Source organism: Sordaria macrospora, chromosome 7 (genome assembly GCF_033870435.1).
Source record: "Sordaria macrospora chromosome 7, complete sequence".
In the NCBI taxonomy this organism is placed as follows: Eukaryota; Fungi; Ascomycota; class Sordariomycetes; order Sordariales; family Sordariaceae; genus Sordaria; species Sordaria macrospora.
In genome coordinates, this window is record NC_089377.1 from 3,439,180 (window position 1) to 3,465,098 (window position 25,919).

Below are 25,919 nucleotides of genomic sequence, written 5' to 3' on the forward strand. Positions count from 1 at the left end.
CGACCTGGACGCCCCGGTTTTCCAACTTCACTTTGAGAGGCTTTGAAAACGTTCTTGTCCAGTGTAACAACCGTCTCGAACATAGGGCTTCCTCTCCCCTTCCATCGCTTCACACCAAAGCATCACTTGCAGTCGGGACCCTTCCTATCTTCTATCTGGATCTTATTCTTGGTCCATCTGCTCTCTTTCAGCACGTCTCTCGTTTCAATAGTATGTCCTCGTGGCGATGATCACTCCTTAGCTTTTTACTGTACACATCACCGTCCATCGCAACAGAGCGCCATCCCATAATCGTTAATCCTAATCGGTTCCATCAGCGGGGACTTTGCTGTTTCGACATCCACACATGTTCTTTGCCTAGGATTCCACCTGGCCAGTCCTTTACACCTTACGTCTTCCATCAGTTTCACATAGCCGTTGCTGCCGTCACTGGGCATTCGCCATTGACTGGCAATGGCTTCCTTCTTTCCACCCCCCGGGGCCGGGGACCCAGTACTGCAGATATGCAACAGCGATAACGACACCAGCCATCAGGTTTACTGCAACAAGATCCTGTCTTCAGAAGAGAGGTTACGAACCTCATGGCAGTGGGGCACCTTGATAGTGGGAATCGTAGGGTTGGCTCTTCCCGTCCTACTATCGGTCATCCTAACAATATACCATCGTCTGCGTCAGTCAATATCAGACAGTTACACCAAGTAAGTTCACCCGTGTCTCAACCTCCCGTCTTCTCCTATTTCCCATCACCCATGCTATCCTATTCTTGATATTGCCCATGATATTGACATCCACTATAGGAGAAAACGAAAATCACCTTCCGGAAGGAAGACCCCTGGCTCACCGCCAACGCGGCCAGAGTTCAAGATCCCGTCCTCAACCAAGACCTTCCAGTTCTTGGATGGCGGTGTATTAGACGATGGTAGCGTCGCCACCCAGCAATTGGTAGGGGGCACTGTTTACATCAGTCCATTACCGTCGTGCACGGACCCTACCCCTTTCCAACCCCTTGAAGCTACCCCAACCCAGGACATTGTTCGGCTTGGGTTGGTTGACGCTAAGGACATTTCCCCTGCCGATCTTCCGGCGTGGGAGACGCACATTTCCGACTTCATCCTAAGTGATGACGTTTCCGGGGTTGTCTTGAAGGTAGCGGACCTCGCCAAGGAGGATGAGGAGACGGCGGCGAGTCTGTTTGCCCGGCTTCACCAGCGGGCGGTGCCGATCGTCCTTAACCTCGGGCTTGAGGAGGAGACCGAGTTTGTTAATAACATTGACTTCTCAGGCCTGGTGGGTATCATCGTTGAGAATGCCTGTATCCTGCCCAATGGCGATAGGCGGGATTACTTCCGCTCGGAGAAGTTGAGGGAGCTCATGAACAAGTGTGCCAAGGAGAGGATTGAGCGCCCACACTTCTTTGTGGCCTTTCACGATCTCTGGGAACAGCAGCCTTCCGTGGCTGTTGCGTGCAGAGGTGAGAAGGTTGCGAGCCATTTCGAGGCTGTTTATCAGCATGGCCCTAAGCATGTGGCGAGTGGTCTGAAGATGACCCAGCCTCCTGTGAGCGGCTTTGAGTATCTGAGAAAGCCCGAGACTTCTGATGTAAGTTGCCACAATACGAGTGCAATCGATATGCTACAAAATGGGTGCTAACCGTAGTGTTACAGCTTCAAACTGCGTGGTTGCAGCAAAAGAAGAAGGTTTATGTGGGCGACGACAATGAGCTTATTGACCAGACTTCGAGACTTGACGTTGATAGAATCGCGTCAATCGTTCCTGACGTCAAGAAGCTGTTGCAGCCCGTTGAGCAAACCACAGAAAAGCAGGAGTGGTGGTCCGACGAACCAGAGCTCTCGTTCCCACCCCCTTATCGCGAGGTGGCGCCTGCAAGGGACGAGTTCTGGGAGTGCGACCACAGAGGCGAGGCGCTCTCAGCCTTGGGATGCATTCCACTCACTGCGTCGGCAACCGACATGCAGTTCGAGGCTATCTTGGCGACGCAGACCCATCTGCGCGATCTGAACATGCTGCAAAGGCTGCGTCCTGCCGAGGTCGATAAGCTTGTCATGGCTTATCGCAACTTCCAGCAGGAGACCGCGCATCCGCATCTGTTCACTCCTCTTGTTGAGGGCCTCGTTGAGGGCAGGGTTTGCGTCTACAAGGGCCTCGATACTGGCTTCAAGGTTCCCGATGGTGAGGCTCACTTCTGGGGTATTTCGGTCCCTCGCTCGGAGGATGGCGATGTCGATATCTTCATTTCTCGCAGCAACCCCAGTGATGTAGCAACCATTCTCCATGTCTGGCTGGCTCACAATGGCGTTGCCCGCGTGGACAGGTACGAGGAGGAGCTGCGTCTGGAGAACAACATGGGCTCCGATCTGCCTCTCCCTACCAGCATCCAGACTGCCATCAACATGTGCTCTCCTTCTGAGGTTCTCTTCTTCTTGCAGCAGCTGCAAGTCAGCCGCTTGACACATCCCTTCCGCATCGTCATGGAGGCCTACTGCAGAGCTGTTCTCCTAGACGAGTCTTCTACCATTGCCTGGAACGACGCTCACTGCCGCCTTTACCTTGAGGGCAAGGTCTCTATGAGGGACCTGCTCGAGCGGAGACTGACTGAGTTCGCGCGCCAGGGTGCCACTCTCCTTCCTTCCGCTGATGGCCTCGTGGCTGTTGCTGAAAGAATTGAGCAGAGTGTCCGCCAATCCCTCTACGCTGGCAATGTTGATGCGCTCAACGCGATCAGGAACCCCCTTACCTATGCTCTGGATCCCATGAACCAGTACCACGACAACAAGTTCGTTGATGTCAACACCGATTTGATCGCTCTCATGTTCTTCACCACTGTTCGCAAGCTTGCTCTGGAGGATGTTTACCTCGAGGCCACGGACCACTGCCCCCTTTTCTCTCAGGCTGATCAAGCAGCTGTTTTCGCTGAACTCTGGGTGCTCGGTTCCCAGTGCGAGGCCTTCTTTGGCATGCATCCTCGTGCCCTTGGCAAGATCATCTACGACCAGTACAGCGCCTACCTCCACAAGAACCCGCCTCCTACTCCTGCGGATGATGGCGACCGCAATGGCCACATGACTGTGTATGCCAAGCCTAAGCCTTCCGAGAGAGAGCCCGGCAACGAGTACGAGGACCCAGCTCGCCGTGGATTCCGGGACCGCATGAAGCTGAGCTACTTCCGTGAGAAGCTCGCTGACTTTGGCGCCCTGTCTATCTTCTGCATGCCCGCTATCCTGGATATTATCCTGCTCACCTTTGTCGGTCGTGGTCTGTTCATGACCGCCTACATGGGTGAGGACAACCTCCTTGCTGCTTGCTACGGTCTTTTGATCGCTCTGCTTATCTCTGCTGGTGTCACCGGCTGGGTTGGCAGTATTGGCAACTACTACCTCTGCAATTTTGCGTACACCAACATGGTCTTCTTCCATGCTCAGCGCCTCTCCGGTGGCTTCGTGTTGACCTTGTTGGTTGGCCTGGTTGGCTTCATCGTCTTCACCGTCAAGACTTCAGTCTACGCGGGTCTCGTCTTCTTCGGATATCTCGTGCTTCTCGCAACCTACCTCAACGTCCTTGGTATCATGGCTACCATGCACCAGGAGGGAAGCCCCTTGACTTCGGGCCGCAGCGTTCTCTGGAGAACCCTTCCGGTGCTTCTAATCTCGCCTGTCCTTTCATCCTTCGTCCACGGCAAGGACATCGCGATTTACTTGTCTGTCGCATACGGCTTCCTTCTGTTGCTCATCTTCCAGTACCGCAAGTTGTGCCACGAGTGGATGGGCTGGCTCACCAACATTCCCAAGTTCACCGAGGCTGACATCCACTCCTGGTATGAGCACCGTGTGAGCCAGAACTCGGTCACGAGCCCTAGCGAGAAACCGAACGCGGACGAGAACAAGAAGCTTGCTCTTCAGGCTTTCCGCGATGCTGTCAAGAAGCAGCAAGGCCGCGTTTTTGGAACTGCACCTGATGCTTTGGTCCACAAGGTTGTTGAAGGTTTGCCCTACATTAACTGGATCCTTCGCATGGACGGTCCTCCCGAGGAGGTTGTCGATGTCTTCTCGCCTCCTTGGTTTGCCCAGCTCACCGAGGCCCAGAAGAAGCGTCTCCAGATGTCCCAGGGTCTCAAGGAGCACAGCGTCTTCTTCCTCTTCCGCCAGGCTCGCTATGATATCGGTCAGAACATTGGCCTTTTCCTCGTCTGCTTGATGGATCGATGGGTCAGCATCATCATGTCTGGCAGCGGTAATGGGAACGTGTTCTCCACCTTTACTTCGCGCTACGCCATTTGCTTTGCCATCCTTTACTTCTGTCTGTCGATCATGGTCCTCGACATCACCCTCAAGAAGTACTGGCAGTTCAGCTACGATCTTCCCAAGGGCATCCTCTCCAGCGACGCCGAGCTGTTCGCCCTCAGGCAGAAGTGGCAACAGAGTCGCCGAAACAGGTACATCGGCGCGATCCTCACCCTCGCCACCAGGCTCTTGGCCACCTTTGGCTTGACCACCATCCTGGTATGGTTGTTCGTTGAAGAGTCCCAAATCCTGGGGCTCTACTACCTGTACTGCCTCGGTTACACTGGAGTTATGATCTTCCAGTTCAACCGCTGCTTTACCACCAGCGTCCGCGCCCACGTTCTCTCCATCCTCGTCTCAGCCGTCATCGGCTTCACCGTTGGCTGCCTGCTCTACCTAATGCCCGAGGGCAAGATTGCCTCCGTTGACGTGATCGGCCTCTGCGTCGCTTCCGTCTTCGCTGCCGTGTCTACCTCGTACTGGGCCATCAGGAAGCCCAAGCAGATGGATCTCAAGGAGGACGGTGCCAATGGCGACAAGCCCAACACCTGGAAGCAGCACAAGATCGGCCACTCGGACAATTCGTTCACTGGCAGAAAGCCCGTTCAGATCAAGGACCTTCCTGGAGATTTGCTTCTTGCCAAGCAGGAGACGCCTTTGGCTCGCTCGGTCTCCGAAACTCTTCGCGATGGTCAGAGCAACTTCCCCGGGAACTCGGAGACGGTTTCCTGGAGGGAAGACGTCCTCAACACTGCCCTGGCCATGTGGTTGGACGAGAAGATTCGCGTCACTGTCTGCCCTCGCGGCACTTTCTTGGATGCCGGACTTAGCGAATGCGTCTCTTTCAGCGAGCTCAAGGACGATGAGCTGCACATCACGACTGGTTTCCTTCCCGAGGAGGAAGCCAACTTATCCACCTGGCAGCCTCTTCTCGCTTGCATGATTGGCGAAGCTATCCTCTACCACACTGCCCGCGGCATCATCGGTTTGGATCCTGCGAAGGCCGTTCAGGCTGAACACATCCTCTCCGGTGCTGACCGTTCCTTCACCGTCTCCAAGAGAATCGCCTTCCAGCTTGCTACTGAGGACAGACAAGGTCTTTACAGGATCCGCGAGCAGACCAACCAGGAGCTGATGAAGCATCTGTGCCTCGAGACCAGCATCGACTCCGAGTGGGTTTCCCTTCCTCGTCCCGTCCAGGAGACCATCCTCTCCCGTATCCAGGGTATGTCTGCCTCGCAGTCTCGCAGCTTCCCCACTTGGATGGAGGAGAAGGGCGTCGATCTCCGGTGCAGCAACTTCCACGTCAAGCTCTGCCTCGAACTCTACCTGATGGCTGGCGAGCGTGTCATGATGTACAACTCTGCCTTCAACACCTCCACCGACACGCTCTGCTACTTGCCTGAACCTGACGCCGAGAGCCAAGAGACGTCACCTCTCATGGACAATGGAAAGAAGGGCAAGCATCTGCACTGGACACACAAGATTCTCTTCTACGTGCCCATCAACTTCGTCAAGTGGGTTGCCATCATCTCGGGCGCCGGTTCCAACGTTGAGCGCGAGCTGTGGTACTCCCTCCGCAAGATGCCTCGCATTCGCAAGCTCCTCATGTGGCTCATCCTTGGTATCTGGCAGTTGTGCGTCCAGATCCGCGATGCCTGGATCTTTATGATTCTCATCTTCCATCACAAGGCTCTCGTGCAGATCTGGCGCTTGGCTCGCAAGGGAACGCCCAGGACCCTGTACAAGAACCGCATCGTCGTTGTCATGCGTAGAAGGGCTCTTACTGGCTTCGCCAAGTTGAACGAGTACGGCAAGCTGATGCTGAACATCTATGACGGCCATCTCAAGGAGGCTCCGGAGGAGAAGACCCAGCCTGTTGCTACTGCTGTCTATGATCACACCTACCGTCTCATTACCAAGTCCGTCAAGAAGGGCAAGGACGAGATTCTCTCGTCGTTCACCTACGGTGAGGGCAACAAGTCTAGACGCCCGACTGAGAAGTACGTCGTCGATGGCACCACGGTCAAACGCTGCCATTACGATGATAGACGTCGCATATCTCACGGTATCATCAAGTTCGGCGACGTCGAGTACTCCTTCCGCTACTTCTACAAGTCTAGTCCTAAGGGCTCTCAGGATGTGCTCAAGGCTGAGTACGAGCTGAAGGCCGACCATCCCTTCGTCTTGACTGTCTACTGGGGTACTCCTCCCAAGGACAAGGTCGAGGAGTGCAACTGGACTCCTTCCAATCGCGTCGGCCAGGTCGACCGCAGCACCTACGGCAGAACCTTCACCACCGTCATCACCTACCCCCATCGCCGCGACCCCGTTGAGACCACTTACATGGAGGAGAACGGCAGACAGATCACCGTCGACCGCCCGCCCCGCATCTTTGAACACGAGGACGTTCTTCTGCAGAGGCCTACTGATGTCTCCTTCGAGGATGACGATCTCTTCATCTACCACCGCCGGTCTTCCGTTGAGCGCATGGCCAAGAACCTCAAGCAGACTCACTCATTCGCCTCTCGCCTCAACCCCATGTCCTGGTTTTCTATGCGCAAGAAGTCCATCTATCGCCCTGTTCCCACCTGGTGGTTGCGTACTGAGCTCTGGGACATCTGGCGCAAGTCCGGCACTCTCGACGCTGTTACTTCCTGCTGGATGGACGAGCTCATTCTCCGCGAGGAGCCTCTTCTCCGCCGGTACTGGTCTGCTAGAAACAGCGGTCAGCTCTCTCAGGCCCGCATGATCCTCGACGCCGATATTGACCAGATTTCCGCTGCCATCGAGATCGAGAAGCACGTTGGTGAGCTCTGCATGTTGCCGATCAAGACTGCCGACTTGTACGCCATGGGTCTCGGCAAGGATGCCAACCAGATCACCACCAGGCCCCAGGACTGCTTCAGCGACTCGGAGAACCGTATTTCGGTCATCTTCAACGACATTGGATGCTGGCCTGAGTCTCCCGGTGGTGTTTCTAACTGCCGTCGTGATCTTGTCAACGGTCATACTACCATTCGCAACCACGTCTTGGCTGAGTCTGCCAACGAGTACGGTATTCCTCGCTTCCAGGTTGAACGCAATGTTCAGTCGCTCAAGGTCGTTCCTCTCTGGGGTCTCGATGGCCGTGTTCCCAACCATGGTCTCATCGAGAACCTCCTCGAGATGCAGGTCGAAGATAAGATTGTCCGCACTGACATTGATCGTGACGTCGTCGACACCTTTATCCCGCTGCTCCGTCTCTTCGTCAAGGGTGCTCGCTCGCGCCACATCTCGAAGGCTGATATGTACCGCTACAGCAACGCCATCCTCGACATGTTTCAGTACTTCGAGCACAAGGACTACAACAAGACCTGGAACTCCAAGGAGGTCGCTGCCGCTTGGGCTGAGGCCTGGCTCATCAAGTACGACGATCCGGATATCGCTGATCCCGAGGAGAACCTCGCTATTCAGCAGCCTACCATGTCGGACTTCCGCGATTCGCTTGCCATCTTCTCGTCGTACTTCTTCATCTACGCTGTCCAGACCCCAGAGGACTGCCCCAGGGTCTTCCAGAGCACGCACCACGGTATCAGCTCCATGTTCGGTGTTTTCCTCAAGTACCAACGCGGTGCCACCTTCGGTATCTGGGATCACGCCATTCTCTGGCGTGAGTGCTGCCTCAACCTCAGCCCTGCTCAGTCGACCCTGCCCATTCCCGTCCAGTCCATGGTTCTCGCTGGTATCGGTCTGGCCATGAAGCTGGCGTACTTCCACGCCGATGTCATCCTGCCTTGCACGTCCTTCTTCAACCCCATCTGGGAGACCTCGCTCGGCACGGACACCAACCGCATCGGCCACGAAAAGAAGTTCGCTCGCAAGATAGATCCCATCGTCAACGGCGTCAGCAACATGGATGCGTTCAAGCCTGTTGATGAAGTCCGCACCACTACGCCCACCGTCGTCATGTTGTCCAACGTGCAGTTCATCAAGGACATCCGCACTGCCATCCGCGCAGCCGATGTTATCGTCAACCAGTACGGCTTCAAGGAGTACCGCCTCTTCATCTACGGCGCCAAGGACCGCGAGCCCGAGTACGCCATTAACATGACCAAGCTGATCGAAGGCTGCAAGCTCACCGAGCACGTCATTCTCAAGGGCTTCGGCAAGCCCCAGGAGATTCTCAAGGACGCCTGGCTCTTCATGAACTCTTCTCTCTCCGAAGGTCTCCCGCTCGCCGTCGGTGAAGCCGCTCTAGCCGGTGTCCCCGTCGTCGCCACCGCCGTCGGCGCCACCGCTCTCGTCCTCACCGACCCTGACAACCCGTCCGTCGCCTACGGCGAAGTCGTCCCGCCCAATGACCCCGTCGGTCTCGCGCGCGCCCAGATCTCCATGCTCGCCATGGCCGGTCCCTGGGCCAAGTTCGCCGGCGACGTCGACAAGCGTGGCTCTGTCCTCCCCTCTCTCATGCTCCCCGACACTCTCACACCTACCGACGTCGCCTTTCTCACTAAGCGCATGCACGAGAAGACGGACGCCCGTCGCAAGCTCGGCATGCTCACACGCGAAGTCGTCCTCAAGGGCTTCCATGGTGAAAGATACCTGCGCGAGCACGAGCAGATGTACTGGGTGCAATGGCACATGGCCAAGATGCGTCGGGACCCCGGTCTGATGCGTCGTCGCGCTTTAGTGCGCAGAAGCGAGGTTAGGTCTATGAGGAACTCGGTCCAGGGCACGCAGACGGGCGAGTACGATGGCGAGAGCACGGTCATCTACGGCGGTAGCGAGGCGTGGGATGAGTATCGCGTGGAGAACTCGACAAGTCGGAATAGCAGTCATCAGGGGCAGTCGAGGCCGAGCAGGAGGTTGAGCAAGAACCGGCCGCAGCATGCGAGGGAGTTGTCGCGGTTGACGGTTACTACAATGGGTGGTGGTAGTGGGAGTGCCACTGCGGGGCCGAGTGGGTTGAGCTCGGGGAGAGTCAGTATGGTTAGTCAGAGGGATATTGTTTAGAGAACGATGTCCCCTGATAATGACCATAATACTGATACTGACGAGAGAGAGAAGGAGAGGGAGGGGTTGTTAATTAGACGGGAAGGGGATGAAGGGGATGATTCAGATGGGAGTTGATCACAAACAGAAACGAAAAGAGAAGATAACATCTACAAAAGTGGGGTGGGAGAGGAGGATAGCGGAAAACCGAGAAAGGAGGAAGGAACCAACTTCGGATTCACATACTGGGCTTTGGATTTTCGGATACCATCAGCACCAGCAGTACATACCATTTTCCTTGTCAAATCTTGCTTTTTACATGGGCCATGGACAGCGGGCGGGTTTTGCGGATTGCTAAGCGTGTGGTGGAAGTTTTTGCATCATAATGAAGATTGCATGACATGACCAAAAGCATGAGTTACCATACCCCAAGCACCAAGCACCGAGACCGAGAACGAAAAAAACACTGGAGGAGATATCCGAAAAGCGCTGCAATATTTTAGATCAATCGTTAATACCATACCACTTGAATGCATCATCATAACATATTGTTCCGTTACCGCTTGATGTGATCGTGATATCCTTCCTTGTCTTGCTACCCAACGAGTACCAGTAGGTGCGGGTGGAAGAATGCAGATACGCAGTATGTACCTAGGTAGGTGTCGTTCTTCGTAAAGGCCTTTTTTTGCCATTGCCCTCCGGTCCTTCCTTGAGCTTTGCCACGGTATGCTGGATAGCTGAGTGGACAGCTGGGCAGCTGGGCAGCTGGGCAGCTCGGAACCGAATCAGCAGCTTCCCAGAGTTTTCTCATGGCAATTCCTTCCCTCGACTGCGTGAAACTGAGTGAGGCGCAGCATCGAGTCCAGGAAGAGTCATTCCGTTCATTCCTGTGCTGTGCCGCGAGGTCGACCGAACATAGCCGTACCTATGGTAGAGGAAAGAGCTGTCCTGGCTTGGGGGACTTCGGTGTATTTTGTACATTAGGTATCTTCTAACTTCCGAGCCTCTGTAGGTACCAATGGAAGTAATGGATAGACCCAGGGCAATGATGAATGATTCTTTTAAGAAACTTGTCAATTGGCTACGTCCGTGCTTTTGGATAAGTTTCTTTTTTGTTCTCCAACATTTCGAGGGAGTAGTTTGCTTACGATCTCTGTTTTCACCCGCCAAAACAAAAGAGTTGAAAAGGCTGTTGTTACTGCACTATCAGTTCGTCTGCAAAATAGACTTTGTTTACGATAGGACGCTATCAGATTTCATAACATGTCTCAATTGGAGATTTTGCAACCGTCCAAAACCAACAAGGTGCACCAGGCACCACCCAGATTTATCCCATAAAAGAGAAAAAGAAACCTGCAGTGAACGAAGTAAAATTAGTCCCAGTGACCAACAAATGAATCTTCTTTTGACTCATTCTCCGACTTCTTGGTGGGGAAGTAACGAGCGCTCGAGTCACGATCCGAAGTTCCGAGACTCCTAGAACCATTGAAACCGAAATCTCGGAGGGTGAGAACGAAAGAACGAGCATGATATCTGCCTCTAACAAGGACGGAAGCGCCATACGAGCTACATGCAAACGTGCGCCTCTTCTCCTGGCTCGGCGCTGAGCCCCAAACACGCTGTTTCCTAAAGCTGTGCATCTACCTACCTATCCACATGACTCCTTGTGTTTGCGACGCCATGTTGAACCGCCTTCCATCATCATCATCATCATCATCATCCATGTTCCATTCGTTCCAGCTGTCCTTAGGAGCTAGCCAATGTGCGGAACGTATCGGGCCCATTGTACCAGGGTGTATGCCGAGTCAGGCAGAAATGCGAGGTTGATGAAGGATATGACAACCAGGTAGAGCCGAGCCAGGACGTAGAGAATGCAGCATGAGGCTATGGAGATGTCGAGGGAGGCCTTCGTCAGGAAATGCAGGAGGTAAATAGAGAGCGCAGCCAAAATATAGAATAATTCAGCCGTATGAAACATAGCCGCCCTGTACTTTGTTAGTTTGATCATTTCATCCCTCGGTGTCGTCTCGCTTTGATGTTCTTCTTCGTTTCGGTGTTCTTCGCTTCGGTGTCCTTCTCCGCTTTCTTTACGTTTGGCTTGGCATTCCCTTTCCATGGCTTCCAGTTGCTTTGTTACCAAGTCCAGGCAGCGATCCAAATTTTCCCCTGCGAGATTGAAGAAGCCACAGATGGGATCTGTAGTATCCCAAAATCTCTTAGAAAACTCTCTTCCCGGATACAGAAATGGCGTAGATTTTGTCCATATCAGTAACAGGGCAGCCACAAGTCCAGTGGCTGTTATAACAACGCTTGATAACCTTCACAGAGTCCGCTCGAGTTTGGATGCAAAGGGTGCATTCCACGCAACACAATGGAGTCCGCCGTAAATAAACCCCACGAAACCAAAACCTAACAGTAGCGGAAGGTTCTGCCCGAAATTATCGAAGCGTGGAAGGTTACGGACTCTATCCGTGAGAGGATTCCGGGGGATATTGTTAAGGTCGTCGATGTTGCATTCTAGAGCCAATTGCCAGCGTCGGAGGTCTGAACATAGGATGGCCATGGAATAGTCCCGAGTGTAGGTAATGTCTGGATTCATAGATGGTCAAAAAACGAGCTGTTTGTGATACCATTGTGCTGGTTGCTCATTTTCCTCAGTCAAATTGCGGGCCATCTTGATAAATCCCCGAGATGACCAAATGGTGGGAGTGTCGGATAGATCCTCAGGTTGGCGTACAACTAAATACTCTTCGTACGGTACCTCTGTGTACCTAGGTAGGTTCCAAGTACACATTAGTATATCCGCATTACTGAAACCGAAGAAAGATTTCAAAGAAAAAAAAAAAAAAAAAAAAAAAAAAAGAAAGAAAAAAAGAAAAACATGAAGCATAGAGCGCGTGCATCCCAAAAGAAGCGGAGTGGAAGAGATGACAGAAAACCTGGAAATTTACCCACTCCGTACCTTGTTGTTGTTGTTGTTGTTGTTGTTATTTTTAACGTCTACTTCCGCCTCCCGTAGGGCATGAGACCTACCTTCCTACCTACCTACCTTCCTACCTACCTACCTTCCTACCTACCTACCTACCTACCTTCCTACCTACCTATCTTTCCGTTCACGATCTTCTTCTACTACATATGACTCGATACTAATTCACTCTTCTTTCTTCTCACACAGTTGCCAGCGGAGACACCTGCGAGGTTATTGCCAGCAAGTATGGTACCACCTCGGCCAAGATTCGTTCGTGGAACATGCAGATCAACAGCGCGTGCAACAATATTTGGCCGAGCTACTACGTTTGTGTCGGCGTTCAAATCTCTGTGATGTCTTAGTACATACATCGCTCGCTTCGTCTTTGAGAAGAGGGAAAACTGCGTTCTTAAACTTTTTTTTTTTTTTTTTTCGTTTACCAAAACTTTCCCATCTGAATAAGTTAATATTCAGGTGTACAAATGGGGAAAAGATGTAAATAGTTTAGGGCGAGGGAAGGAAGAGGCCGGGTGGTGTCACAGACTTTCATTCCCGAGTTGAGCGCCTTTCCTTCCGAGAACATGGTAGGCGACGGACCTTTCGGAAACATCAAGTTCAAACAAAACTTTTGTACCCAGTACTCACTTTCACCAAATTACGCTATGGGCAACACATGATTTACACTGGCAATAGGCCTCGGTTTGCCCTCGGATTAATGGTTTTGGTGGACAGCTAGAGCCTTGCTCTTAATTTTGTATGCTAGACTCACCGGTGCGGCACGTCTTATGCCCTACGGGAGGCGGAAGTAGACGTTAAAAAATAACAACAACAACAACAACAACCACTTTCAGCAAAATGAGCAGATACAAGACATTTATATGATTGCGTAATTGAAAGGCGTCACAGGTGAAAAAGCTGTTATCCAGATTCTATTAACATACCTAAATCGAGTTTCTTTTCGTTGCCGTCTTTTGTTTCGAACGTCCGTCCGTTTGGTAGATGGTTTACGTAAAGTCGTGAGTGTGAGACCGGTTACAAGCAAAGGATGTTATTAACGAGGCCATCAATGGAACGCTACAAATGGATTTATAGGCGAATGCAAAAGGCACATCTAGCACATACGACCATACCCACTGGAAAACTCGGGATCCCGTCCGCTCTCCCATAGATAAGTCAGTGAGGGCCAGACCAGTAGTTGGGTCGGTGACGACCAGCGAATCCCTGGTGTTGTATGTTTTTTGATCTTTTGTTTTGTTCTTCGTGCATCTTTCTACCTCCGTTTTCTCTGTTTTTTTTGTAGGTCTTTGGACAATGCGAAGTCTTAGGCACTCTCTGCCGGCCGTTGTTCTTCATAAGTGGTGTGTGTATTGGTCATAAGCACATACAGCTATAGATAGTGGAAAACTCGGGATCCCGTCCGCTCTCTTATAGATAGGCCACTAATCGGTGGCTTGTCTATGGGAGTGGGAAGGATAGGAAACGGGTCTTTTAATCACGTGGTGGGGTCAAAACACTGAACCACCACCTCCCATATCCATATCGTTCGGACGGAGGCAGTACAGTGAGTTGGGAGGCGGCGCTAAGAAGATGAATATACGATACGTCGATAAGGTAAGGTTGGATAGATGCCATACCTTGATAAGATCCTAACATCCCGCCGTATTTCCTTCACGCAAATGTGATAAGCTTGAATCTCTCATACTATCCAAGTAGGTTGCTACAGGTACTACTTTAAGGTGTTGAGAGTTGGGAAGAGCCCTTGAGTCGATGTTGGCCGTTGTCGGTCAAAGATTTGACAGATTAACCAATTCAGGGCGGCCCAATCAGCGCGTAGTCGCGAGGTCGGACGGTTCGAAGTGAGATTGAGAGATGGTTGGAAAGTGTAAGTGTGCAATGTTTAAGGCAGCTTGAACAAGAGGAATTCGAAAGAGCAGACGAAGAGGGGAAGCGAAAAAGATTCGTGGGAGGAGCTAAGTAAAGTGCTTTCTTTGCAAGAAGAGATGCCCTCATGGGGAGCTCCTTCCGCTTTAAACACAACCCCCATTACGATACCTCAAGAGCCAGAAGGCACCGTCAGCATCACCAACCGCACTCTATATCCCGTCCTACAGCTCATCTAGCAGTTGCGAGCACTGCTCCTATTTTTGTATTCTTGTGGCACGTAGGTAGGTGTGACAAGGGCAGTGTTCTGGGCTTGGAACAGTAGTTCAATTCCGCTGATAAACTACTTTGGTCCCGAAGGCCTTCTTATGCCAAAGAGGTTTGGTGCGTACTAAGGTACGTACCAAGCCTTGTTGCTTGAGGCCTCAGGGTATCTATATAGCGATCTTCATACATGTGGATCTTCCTGAGTGACTTCAACCATTCTACTTCCTTCTTCTGGCGCCGATCCTCGTTCGGTCGCTCTGATCCTTGCTTTGTTGCTGTGATCGCTTCTGTGATGACTGGGGATTGCCTCATCTCGCTTACTAGCGTCGTCGGCAGTTTGATGGTTGGCTCGCTAGCCTGAAGGCGTCGAGAGGGGCTTGGGTAAGCAATGCCGGTAGCTGAGAGTCTGGCCAAAGTGAGGTTGAGCCTCGCGGCCTGCGGCCGCCGGGCATTCATGAGGCTCATTCCAAGCGTTTGAAGCTCTGCTGAGCCTTGCGATCCTAACCCCTGGACTGTGGGCAATGTCCGTGTGACAGTCTTTCTCGTATGACACCAGGAGTGTCGCATATGTCCGTATGACACCAGGAGTGTGGCATATGCCCGTATGACACCAGGTGTGTAGCATATATCCGTGTGATACCAGGAGTGTGGCATATGTCCGTGTGACAAAGACAACTTGCCTCTACATTATCGGTGTCTTTCCTTCCCAACCGACCAAACCAAGATATTATAGCTTTCCAAGAGGTTGTTTTCGAAGCGGAGTCGTTGATATCGGAATTCATTGTTTTGACGACGGATTTTGCCTTGTTGTACTGTAGAAATGCTATGTAGATTATCTGATTGTGCTCCATTAGAACCAGACCCTTACAAGTTCACTCGCAAGACTTGAGGCTAAGCATGAAGGGTTGACAACTTACCAGTTCCGGAGATAAAAGACCCATTATTATCAATCCAACCTTCCGTATAGTAACCTTCAAAGGTCCATTCAAAGGTCCTTCGTCATGTCTAGGAACATTCAGGTGTATGGCTGTCCACACACAAAGGCCCAGCGTGATAATGCATGCTGATAAAATGCCAAAAGTCCCACGACGGGTAGGCTCCGGCTCCCAGTGGGGAATAGTGGCGTTGTTGGGTGTATACTCCCCGAATATTGTTTTGCCGAAGTTTTCCAACGTTTCGCCCAATGCTTCAAAAAATGCCTGCACCATCGGAGCTTGCTCACGGCATCCATCTGGCAAAGCTGTTCTTGTCATAGCCTTGGCTCTAGTAACGGGTGTGACCGTGTCGGTGCTATTGTTTGAGACCGACACAGAAGACAGTGGCGGATCGTAAAAAGATGTAATGAAAGTAAAAGGTGGCATGTGAACGGATACTGAAATGTTGTGAGGCGATTCACCCATGAGATAATGACTGCAATTCATTGACGAGAGGAGAACCTTAAAATGGTGGAAGTGGGTCGTATATCAACCACATCCACGGATAACAACATCCTGACCTGAACCAGCGTGGCTACGGTACCTAGGCTGGGACAAGTCAAGACAAGACCATAATACTACCTAGCCCATTCGATGGGCCGCAGCCTCAATACTGTATGCATGGCTGAAACAGTTTGATGCCGCAGTCGTGCATCGAATGGGCTGGGAGCGATGGCCAAAGTGTGTACGGGTGACGACTTGGATGCTTCGTCGAATTGACAAGGATGAACGGCATCAAGCAACCGGCAGACATCCCGGGGTGGCCGGATCTAGCCGTGGCAACGGATTGGGATTAATATATGTCCTGCTGCCGTATGGTTCGAGGCGGTTGGTATGAGAAGGATGGAGGAGGATGTGGTCTCGGTTAGAAGGAAACACCGGAAAGCTGTGGGTGGGATACAACTATGACCTAACAACTACTGACTTCTAGGCCCCGAGGCCCGCCTTTGGTTTGAATGCACATTTGGAACGGCTAGGCAGTGCGGCGGCGAACTCCACGGGAGGAGACATGAACGTAACGGGACACTGGTCGGAAGAGAATCCGGGGGTTCTAAATTGAGCGGATAGCCCACATCGGAAGAAAATCAGGTCGAGGAAGTATGCTGGGTAGATCAAACGTGTAAATTGATACCCAGACATGTACGTTTCCTCTACCTCAGCTTCCATAGGTTCATGCAAAAATCTTGGAGTGAAGGGAAAAAACAAAACGAGGGGGAAAGATGCCCGTGGACTCGTCCGGGCATCGCAGAAGGTACAGTACCTTCAGCGCACCTTCTACCGTGTCCGATGCTCTTCCCTCCGCAGTCTGCATGCTCCGGGCCCTCTTCAGTTCCCCTCCAATGATCTCGAGCCCCACCACTTAGTATCTCAGTTTGAGCACCAAGAAGAAGGTATTGCCTTCAATCTGCCTCGTTTAGTCACGCGGATGCTTGGTCGCTGTGGTTCTTTGGCCATTCCACCCTTCCCATTTTGCGAACCACTTCGAGTTGTTATCAGGACGGCATGGTTGGCGCTTGGCTCTTTCACGAATAGCCGTGCCCCACCTTAACTGCCCTCTTTTGCTCCTTCGGGAAGACCTGTTATTGCACTATTATAGAAGTGTGCTAATCGCTGGGGGAACTGTTAGGACAACATCTTAGTCGGGTTCAACTCTCAAAGATGGGACTGCACGCACCTGGTATGGCAAGTTGGAAAGGGACCAGACACTCAATGATATCACGAGCCTACCTAGAGGTACCTTCCTGCCTCCTTATCATGGACAAATTGGCAAGACCGACGAGACCCAATTGATTCCAGATGTCAAAGGTATCTCTACAACTAGGTCCTTCGCCTTCTGCGATTTGTCGCTGCCTCTCAAACATGCCTGGCATCTCACGTGTAATCGTCCTCCGTCACCTCCCCACCATCCTCCTTCCTAAAATACCCATCTCCGGCCCCTCGCGCTCGCCCATAATCACTGACACCGGCACGAACTTCATGGGCACGATCCAACATCCCACCGAAGAACTCCGTCGAAATCCCAGAACCGGCTACTCCTCCTCCACCGTCCAACAAATTCGCCATCGTGTACACCCTGTTCTGCTCCGGCACGCACCTCTCCACGACCTCCCACCGAAACGGGCACGTCACCAACACCTTTAACATCGGTCTCAGCTCCCCGTCCCCAACCAAATCGACCAATGTGCTCAAAATCCTCGCCACGTCGTCCTGCCAACTCGGCCGATCAGACCGGTCGTACGAAGATATCCCGTCTATGATACAATACACGGGCGTGTCGCGGGGAAGCTGGCGGAGCAATGCGCCGAAGGTGTGACAAAGACAGGCGATATTGCCGTACTGCAGGTCGCGGACGTATTGCCGCTTGTCGACGAAGCTGAGACGCAGGAGGTTGCGCTGGCGGAGCTCGAGCACGAGGAAGGTAATCATGCTCGTTAGAAGGGTTCGGGGCTCCGACTGTGGGTCGTTGTAGTCGGAGGTGTGGAGGGAAGGGAAGAAGTAAAGAATTACGGCGTCCCGATGACCGCTGAGGGTGGCGATGAAGTTGGCACTGAAGGCGGAGAGGGGATGAGCTCCTGCAATCGTCGAAGGGGGAGAGAGGTATTCGTCTGTTGGGTTAGACTCGATGCAGAGGATATCCGGGACGTCGGCACAAACCCAGCGTTGAAAGGCCGGGAGGTTGAGAATGCCCTGAGCGGAAGCTTGTTGGGGTGGTGAGAGGGAGATGAGTGAGGAGGTGACGGAGCGCTCAAGATCTTTCGAGAGATCGGTGGGGGACGCGTTGAGGAAGGTGAGCAGCTCGCCTTCGGAGATCCAGTGAGTGTCTTCGGCGTGCCCGGCTCGAAGCAGTTCAAACTCTCGCCGAACTTCTTCCCGCAGCTTGAGCTCGCTGGCTTCGATCAGCTGGACGAAGAGCGAGTTCTGGGCTTCGATGCCGTAGAACTGGGCGGCGTTTGACGCTTGGAGCGAGACTTGACGTTTCATCTCTTGGTATTGTCTGTCCATGCTTTCCTGGATTGCGTCGATCTTTGATGAGACGGTAGAGATACCGCACTTCGCTTCCACGATTATGCCGCGGATCAGGTTGACGCCTTTTGCAGTTTCACTGACAATGCCGTGGGTGTCCACGAGCAGCTCGTCTTTCAGTTTGGAAGCACATGCCTTTAGCACTTCCACAGCGGCTTTCAGAGGAGCGAGAACCGCGTGCAATTCATCATCTTGATAAAAGATCTTTCCGAAAACTTTCTTGACTACAACGGTCAACTCCTCAGCTGAGCGCAGAGACGGTGAGAGTTAGGGATAAACTCACTTTCGGGCTTTGGCAACAACATGGACATGAGGTTGATGATGGTTAAGGCCGCCGTCTCTACGAAGCTATCATAGGCTTGTTGAAACTCTCTGTGTCTAGGAAATAAATCCCTGTTGTCCTCAGCGACCCTGATCAAGCCAGGAATCGACTCAAACGCAGAGAGAATGGCCTCTCTTCTGTCAGCGGACTTCTTAGCGGCCTATTGCACAACAAACCTTGCGTCAGTCTCTTGCGATGTTTGAAAACAGAACAAGCGAGCTCTTGCCTGGAGTATAATCATCAGACCCGCCCGTAATGTGCGCAGTCCATGATCATCGGGGATCAGTTCCAACCACGGCTTCAAGCTTTCGGCCCTCTCGCCTAGTTCTGACCAGAACCTACCAAAGACACCCCTTGATTTTCTCACCCGGGCTTCATATGCTGGCCGAACCGCGTTGACATGGTCTGCCACACTTTTCCACTCCCAGTTGTCCTCACGCAATGTAGAGGCAACATTGGAGTCTGGGAACAGTTCACGGTATCGGGAGAGGACATCACGGAGATTACTAGAGGTACAAGTTTGGGGCAACACATCAGCGTTATCATCGAGCTGTGGAAGCCGATGAAAATACTCACGTCAGGTTTGTCCTCGGGACAAACTGGCTTCGTTGTTGGTCAAAGGTCGAGGGAACAGTGAATGCAGGGTCGTAATAGTGACCTTGCGTACGGATGAAGCTGGCCGTCTCATTGTCTAATTCTGCTTGGTAAGTTCTTGTGTTGGATATTTGTGGACCGTGGCTCATGGTGATCGCGTTTGATGACTGATGAGGTTCCATTTTTTTTGGAGATCGAGGGGCGGAAAAACAAACTACAAGGAAAGAACAATAATGGGCAGCATTAGTCCATGGGGACTGGAAGGCAGCATCCTGCTGATGGCAATTGCCAAAGGCAGCAATGTCAGCCCAAAAGGTAATCGTCCCCCACCATCACATCGGCAAACGCCCGCGGTCGTAACGCAACGGGTTTCTCCTGTTGACTCTTACATTATCCAACCGAACAACGCAGATCTTCTTGGGTCCTTACCCGGCTCCTTCTTGCTGTCCCTTCTCAAGATCATCTTATTGGCGACACTCTATATATTACATCAAGTAGGGCGGTCCCATCGCATTCCCTGTTCTACTGACAGCGCCGTACCGGCCATCATGTATTCCTTTCCTTCCTCATATCGCCGCTTCTTTAGCTTTTCAATATCCCCCAACACTTGTGTTTTCCAAGGAGCGACTGATAAGCGATGTTGCCCTCCCCGCTTTCAGCACTGCCTCCATCCACCTCACCGGAATACCGAATTTCACCAATCTGACTGCGGCATCTCGGCTCTGCCACTGTCATATCAACTTGTCACACAAATCAGAACGCGACACCCCACACCCAAAATGGCTTTTCCGCCCCCAATCATGCACTGATCTAGGGATTCGACACGAATTCCCATCTCAGCGGCGGGTATCGCGGGAAGACACAAGGCTCTGGATGACATTTTGGCCGAGCATGCTTACTGTGAACGGATTGATTTCGCTCTCCAGGCCGTCACATCAGCTCGCCTCCAACTTACCCCGCTCGACTACGCCTTTCCGTCAAAATACGAGAAGCTCGATTGAATTTCCTAAAAGCAAAGCCGCCTTCACGCGCCTTTAGTCTTGCCAGACAAACACCGAGCGCCTCCAGCAGCACCCATGGGCCACGAGCATCTCTCAGATAAGAAGGACATCTTCTGTTCCTTACGAATAACCATCATCTAAAATCACCTCTGTACCCATCAGAAACCGGCTTGCCCTTTCCCGCTTCGATCGCCGGTTCATTGCGTGAATAGCTCCCCAAGCAATCAATCCGAGCAGCCGTTAACATCACGTCTCCCGCATCAGAACCCAACGGCGCAAGTTTGCAAGATAAACAATCTCCCGCCGTTCTCCTTCCCAAATCTTGTTAATCAGAACCACCGAAGCTCTTGGCTCGGAATCAGGTAGTTTGCGCTAGGTATGCAAGCCCTTACTCCTTACCCTTCTCATGGCGAAGTTCGAACCATGGCATGGTCGGGTTTCTCAATGCCTTGGGCCTCTTACAGACCCGATACTGATAAAAGTAGGCTCCATTCAACGCCAATATGCCGAAGCCGGAAGGGTCCCGGCAGTTGTGGAGAGAAGGCCGCTCTCCGGTCAGATATTTACGCGGAAGACATCGCACCGGTCGGAGTATCTCTCCGTCAGATTCGTCGGAAGGAGGATCACTGGCTCATTATGAAGAGTTTTGGACACGGGAGAAAACGCCAGTAGTTCCCGACTATCGAATGGTGAGCTTTGAACTATTCAAGAATTGGTATGGCGATGGGTATAGAAGATACGCCATAGAGGCATATGTTGCCAAGACCTGCAACACCTCTGAGCTCCTGGACGACATCCGCCAAGAGGAAGAGAGAAGAAGTCACCCGAAGGCTACGTCTTTCGACGACAAATTTCGGGAACCAGGTTCTGTTTTTGAACAGAAGCACACCGTTGTTGAAGATTCCAGCGCGGTACCAGTGGAGGGTTTTATTCAACGGGTTCGCGTTCAGTCACGACCTGTCTTGCAGTACTTGCTCAAATATGCCGACGCTACAGCTGTTGAGCGATTAAGCTATGAGCGCGGACCAGGTGTCACGTTCATACGACCTTTCCGGATGCTCATATTCTTTCAGGGCAAGATGAAAGAGGGATTGAACGTTCTCGAGAACAAATGGGCAGATCTGGAGAAAGAGCAATCCAAGATAGATCCTGTTATATCCCCCATCAATATCTCGACGCAGCAGGGGGACAACAGGCCTGCGACTCCCCCAATGACTCAAAATGCAAATCCTGAAGATATTAGTCGGGCACAGGGAGTCTCAGAAGAGGTGCAAGACGATCGTGACCCAGCAGACAATACCTATGAACGGGAGGATATCATGGACAGCATCAACGCTCTTCGGGACATGCGATGTTATGTCAGTTTTGTCGACAAGCATATCATGCCCACCGCTCGAGTTCAGAAGATGGTAAAAGGATTACCAACCAAAATCCGGTTTGATGACCTTTGGCTGCTCTTCAAGCCAGGCCAGAATATCATCAGCACAGTCAAGGAGAGAACCGTGGGAGTGGGTGATCACAGCAGATATCGAGGTAGGTGTCTGGCCTATTACATCTTTGACGACATTTGATGCTCACGCTGTGACAGATGCCGATCGAGATACGGAAAAGTGGGAGCCATATCAGCATGTGTGGAGGATTTCTTCAGTTACCACACCGCGTGACCGCTTGAATAACCTCCTTGTCAAGAAAGCCAAGCTACCAACTCCACCAACTTCTGTCAACATTCAAGACGACCCTGATGATGATGCTGAACGGAGGATGTCCTTCCAAATCCTCTGTTTCTACCTCGACTACGATGGATCATCCTGGCAACCTGTTCATACTAGGTTCTCTATTCCGCCATATGACGATGAAATTAACATAACCTCACTGCCATTTCATCCTCTGCAGTATTGTGACAACTCCGAACAGATTCTGAACGACTTGGCCGCCATGGGTACAAGATTTCAGAATGCTGTGACAGACAAGCGCTTCTATTACTCCGGCCTAACACTTGAACGCACACCGCGTGGATCCCTATTCGGAGATGGTACCTACGATTACGATCGCGAAAGCATAAGAGTTCATTACTCACCCGAAAAGTATATCCCGTTCAAGCGTTCAGCTAGCCTTTCAGGTAAGCTGATCGAAAGCGAAGTGGTAGTCGACTTCGAGGAAACGTACATGAACACTCCTCGGCTACGTCCCAGGTCTATTGCACTCAGCAACCTTAACACCTACAGATACTGGCAAATAACGGATGACTTCTTACCCATCCGTGTGTGGGACAGTGTGGAGAGAAAAAGTATTCTGCATATTGTCAGGGACCGTGTTCAAGTCGATGATCCAGTGGCCTTTCTTGAAGCGGACCAATGGATTGACAGCACCTCGGCCAATAGGTGGCACGCGGATGAAGACGTGAACGTACACGCTTACGATCATCGTTTTGAGATGTTGGAGGATTTGGGCAACAGATTCGGGCCTCTGACCAAAAGAAGAGCAGTTTTGAAGGAGGCTGATCTTGTGCTCACCCCCACACGAGTCTGCGGCTACGCTTTCAAGGAAAAGGGGTTTTTCATGTTGGATTTGCACAAGCTTCAACCGATTATACATCAGAACGGTGTCTTCGAATCTCTCAAAATCCCCAAAGAGTACAAGGAAATGGTACGCAGTCTTGTCAGTTCCCATTTTGAGAAGAAAAAGATCGAACGACTGCTCGGTGACAGATCTGAAGGCTCCATCGACCAAGACATTATACAGGGAAAAGGGAAGGGTCTTGTCATCCTCTTACATGGTGTCCCTGGAGTGGGCAAGACCGCAACAGCGGAAGCGGTTGCAAAAGAAAACCAGAAGCCCTTGTTTACCGTTACCTATGGTGACCTTGGCACCAACCCATCTGAGCTTGAAGAAACGCTGGAGAGCCTCTTTCACCTCGCTAATCGGTGGGACTGTGTCCTGTTGTTTGATGAGGCGGATGTCTTTTTGGCCGAAAGGTCTAGGACCGAACTTAAAAGAAACGCTCTTGTCTCAGGTAAGTGAACAAACCTTTGACAGATGTGGATAGGCACCCTGGCATTCTGCAAGTACTAATTGCTCGAGGAACCTGTTAGTCTTTCTGCGTGTTTTGGAGTACTACCATGGCATCTTGTTCTTGACGACCAACCGTGTCGGAAGCATTGATGAAGCGTTCAAATCTCGATTACACATGATGCTTTACTACCCTCCTCTTGGCCGCGCACAAACCATCGCCATCTTCAAGGCCAATATTGCCAAGCTCAAGGCGATCGAAAGGCAAAGGCAACTAGTGGTTGATACACCGCCCTTGACAATTATTGAGGATAGCATCTTGAGGTTTGCTGAGCGACATTATGATCATGGTCTTCCCGGCGGGGAAAGATGGAACGGTAGGCAAATCAAGAACGCGTTCCAGATTGCAGCCTCGATGGCTCATTACACCGCACGAGCACAAGATTCTGAGCTTCAAAGCAGAGGTGATGGCTCGGATGGGTCCAAGGGCAATGCGACAGTACCCGTGCTTGACGAGACTCAATTCATGAAGGTTGAGAAAGCCACACAGGATTTTGACCACTACATCACGCAAGCAAGGGGCTTTACTGATGCCAAATGGGCCAAGATGAGTTCACTCCGACACGATGAGTTCCAACCCGGCGTTGCATCTGGAAACTTTCCAGCCCGAAACATTCCTGCACCTCATCCAACTCACATATCAGGGGGCGCCGCTGGCGGTTATGGAGGCTACGGCACCGGGCCTACGGTGGACTCCTACCAGCCCGGCGTTCCGGTTCAGGCAGAGGGTAACAACTACCACGCATACCGGGGGAGGAGTAGCCAGCGAGGCCAAGGCAGTTACGAGGAGTATGACTCGGGTGGCGCTCATCACCCTGTTGGCCATCAAAGCCAGCCCCGCTTCCATGATGCATACCGGCATCACAGCGCCGAGCACATGGGCCAAGTCACATTGCCCTCCCGTTCTCCGGGCCCGAGCACCGCTTCTGCTCATGGTTCCGGCTTGAAACCATCACCAAACCGCGAGGAATATGGAATGCAGGCACAAACAGGAGGGAACTATGAGCGGTACTCTGAGATGCCGCGGCCTGCGGTTTATCATAATGACGATGGGGAGGATGCGTACACCTAGGGGAGCATGGAGTGGCCGGAGGTACAGACATCGTCAAAGCAGGTAGGTTAACCTTGTTTTCCTTTGTCCTCGATATTTTGATACTTGTTATGTACTACTGCTAGAACGTCTTCCGGAACCGTGCTCATTCGTTTCGTTGCGTCCTTGAGTGATGCTGAAGATAAACTAATGTACGTGGTTTCTGATGTTCTCGCACCAAACCCCGTACAGTCGTGGCACCAAGTAACTTCCATCTGGATAAGGCACGCTGGGGCGGTTCCAGTTTAAAATGAACTAAACTAGCTTTGACCAGGTCTGGGTTCCAGCAAGATAATAGGGGTATAGGATGGAAGCCTACGTTACAGTCCTCTCATCCGGTTCTGCGAGTCGGTCTGTCAGCGAGCATGAATGACTGGACAAAGGAGTGCATCTGCTACAGTAGAGGTAGCTTATATCTTGGGAAGACTTGGCTGACAGGTCTAGAATATCTCCACATCTCAGGCAGGTCCTGCAGTTCTAGTGTACAAACATTGCAAGCCCCCGGCCCGGCCCGATCCCGCCCCCCCTACGGTGGCCCAAAGCAAATTTCGTAATACATTTATAAAAGTGGATTTTGGTAGTTGCGGGTACTAGGGTCACGCTCCGGGCGGGTCAAACTAAATTCGGTTTAGCTGTTATAGGTCGCGAGCAAGCACTAAACTAAGACTTGGATTGTTGTGCGAAAAACAGGAAGAGAATCTTGTGTGCGCACGAGAACTCTGTAGGGTATCCAGAGCCATGACAGCAGTCTGTGCTCAGACTGCTGAATGTACTGCAGCCAGACAGCTGCACTCAGCTGGCTACACTACTGTAGTATATGTGCATGTGTACCTATATATAGGAATAGGGCAGTAATACTTGTGACACTAGCAATTAATTGTTTTTTATATAATATATTAGGTAGTTTCTTCTTTTCCGCTACTATCACTATTGAATACCCTTATAAATATATAATCCAAAGAAAATAAAGCTAACTAAGATTTAATGTAAGCGTGATGAAAATATTATTATACTTCCCAAGCTTACGCTTACGATTGCGCCTACGCCCCTATCTAATATATTTATACTATTTCACTTGTATAGTGTAAGGGTTCTATGAGGTATACACACAGGTAGGCCTTAGTGAAAGTGATAATATTCGACAAAGAGGAAAAGGGAAGTCTGTGCCAGTATGGCATGGAGCTTACAGCTAAATACACAAGAGAGGTGCGTATATCGAAGGTGCTAGAAACGCCAAGGTCGAAAATGTGGTTCGTGCGGCATACCTCAGGAGTGCACCCAGTCAGAGGGCAGGCCTGGCTTTCATAGAGTTCAAGCCAGGCAAACACCCCTAGGCGCCAGCCCCATGACATATAGTATAAATGTGGATGATGTAGCGAAAGTTCCTATAGGTATTAATAATACTAATTTATAAAGAAAAAGAAATTTAAATTTAATAAGTTCTATTTTAAAATTAA

The 25,919-nt window shown here is 51.6% G+C and overlaps 4 protein-coding genes across 4 annotated transcripts; 2 read left to right on the forward strand and 2 right to left on the reverse strand.

Annotated features, from left to right (window-relative positions):
• The first annotated feature begins 420 nt into the window (after positions 1-420).
• Positions 421-9,801, forward strand: SMAC4_08775 (uncharacterized protein). The gene is made up of 3 exons (XM_024655964.2): positions 421-698; positions 798-1,599; positions 1,665-9,801. Exons 1-3 carry the CDS (start codon positions 454-456, stop codon positions 9,291-9,293), a joined length of 8,676 nt encoding a protein of 2,891 aa, XP_024511747.1. The 5' UTR covers positions 421-453; the 3' UTR covers positions 9,294-9,801.
• Positions 9,802-14,388: 4,587 nt separating this feature from the next.
• Positions 14,389-15,809, reverse strand: SMAC4_12806 (uncharacterized protein; the record flags this gene model as incomplete). The annotated part of the gene is made up of 2 exons (XM_066091088.1): positions 14,389-15,224; positions 15,306-15,809. The coding sequence occupies 2 exons, from the start codon at positions 15,807-15,809 to the stop codon at positions 14,889-14,891; spliced, it is 840 nt and encodes a 279-aa protein (XP_065947835.1). The 3' UTR covers positions 14,389-14,888.
• Positions 15,810-17,225: 1,416 nt separating this feature from the next.
• Positions 17,226-19,508, reverse strand: SMAC4_08695 (uncharacterized protein). Its single transcript, XM_066090839.1, has 4 exons — positions 19,285-19,508; positions 18,935-19,214; positions 18,670-18,868; positions 17,226-18,610 (listed from the first exon to the last, which is right to left on the reverse strand). The coding sequence occupies exons 1-4, from the start codon at positions 19,482-19,484 to the stop codon at positions 17,235-17,237; spliced, it is 2,055 nt and encodes a 684-aa protein (XP_065947836.1). The 5' UTR covers positions 19,485-19,508; the 3' UTR covers positions 17,226-17,234.
• A 708-nt stretch (positions 19,509-20,216) lies between these two features.
• SMAC4_08694 (uncharacterized protein) lies at positions 20,217-25,334 on the forward strand. The gene is made up of 3 exons (XM_003347371.2): positions 20,217-21,836; positions 21,892-23,316; positions 23,396-25,334. The coding sequence occupies exons 1-3, from the start codon at positions 20,807-20,809 to the stop codon at positions 24,442-24,444; spliced, it is 3,504 nt and encodes a 1,167-aa protein (XP_003347419.1). The 5' UTR covers positions 20,217-20,806; the 3' UTR covers positions 24,445-25,334.
• Positions 25,335-25,919: the final 585 nt, after the last annotated feature.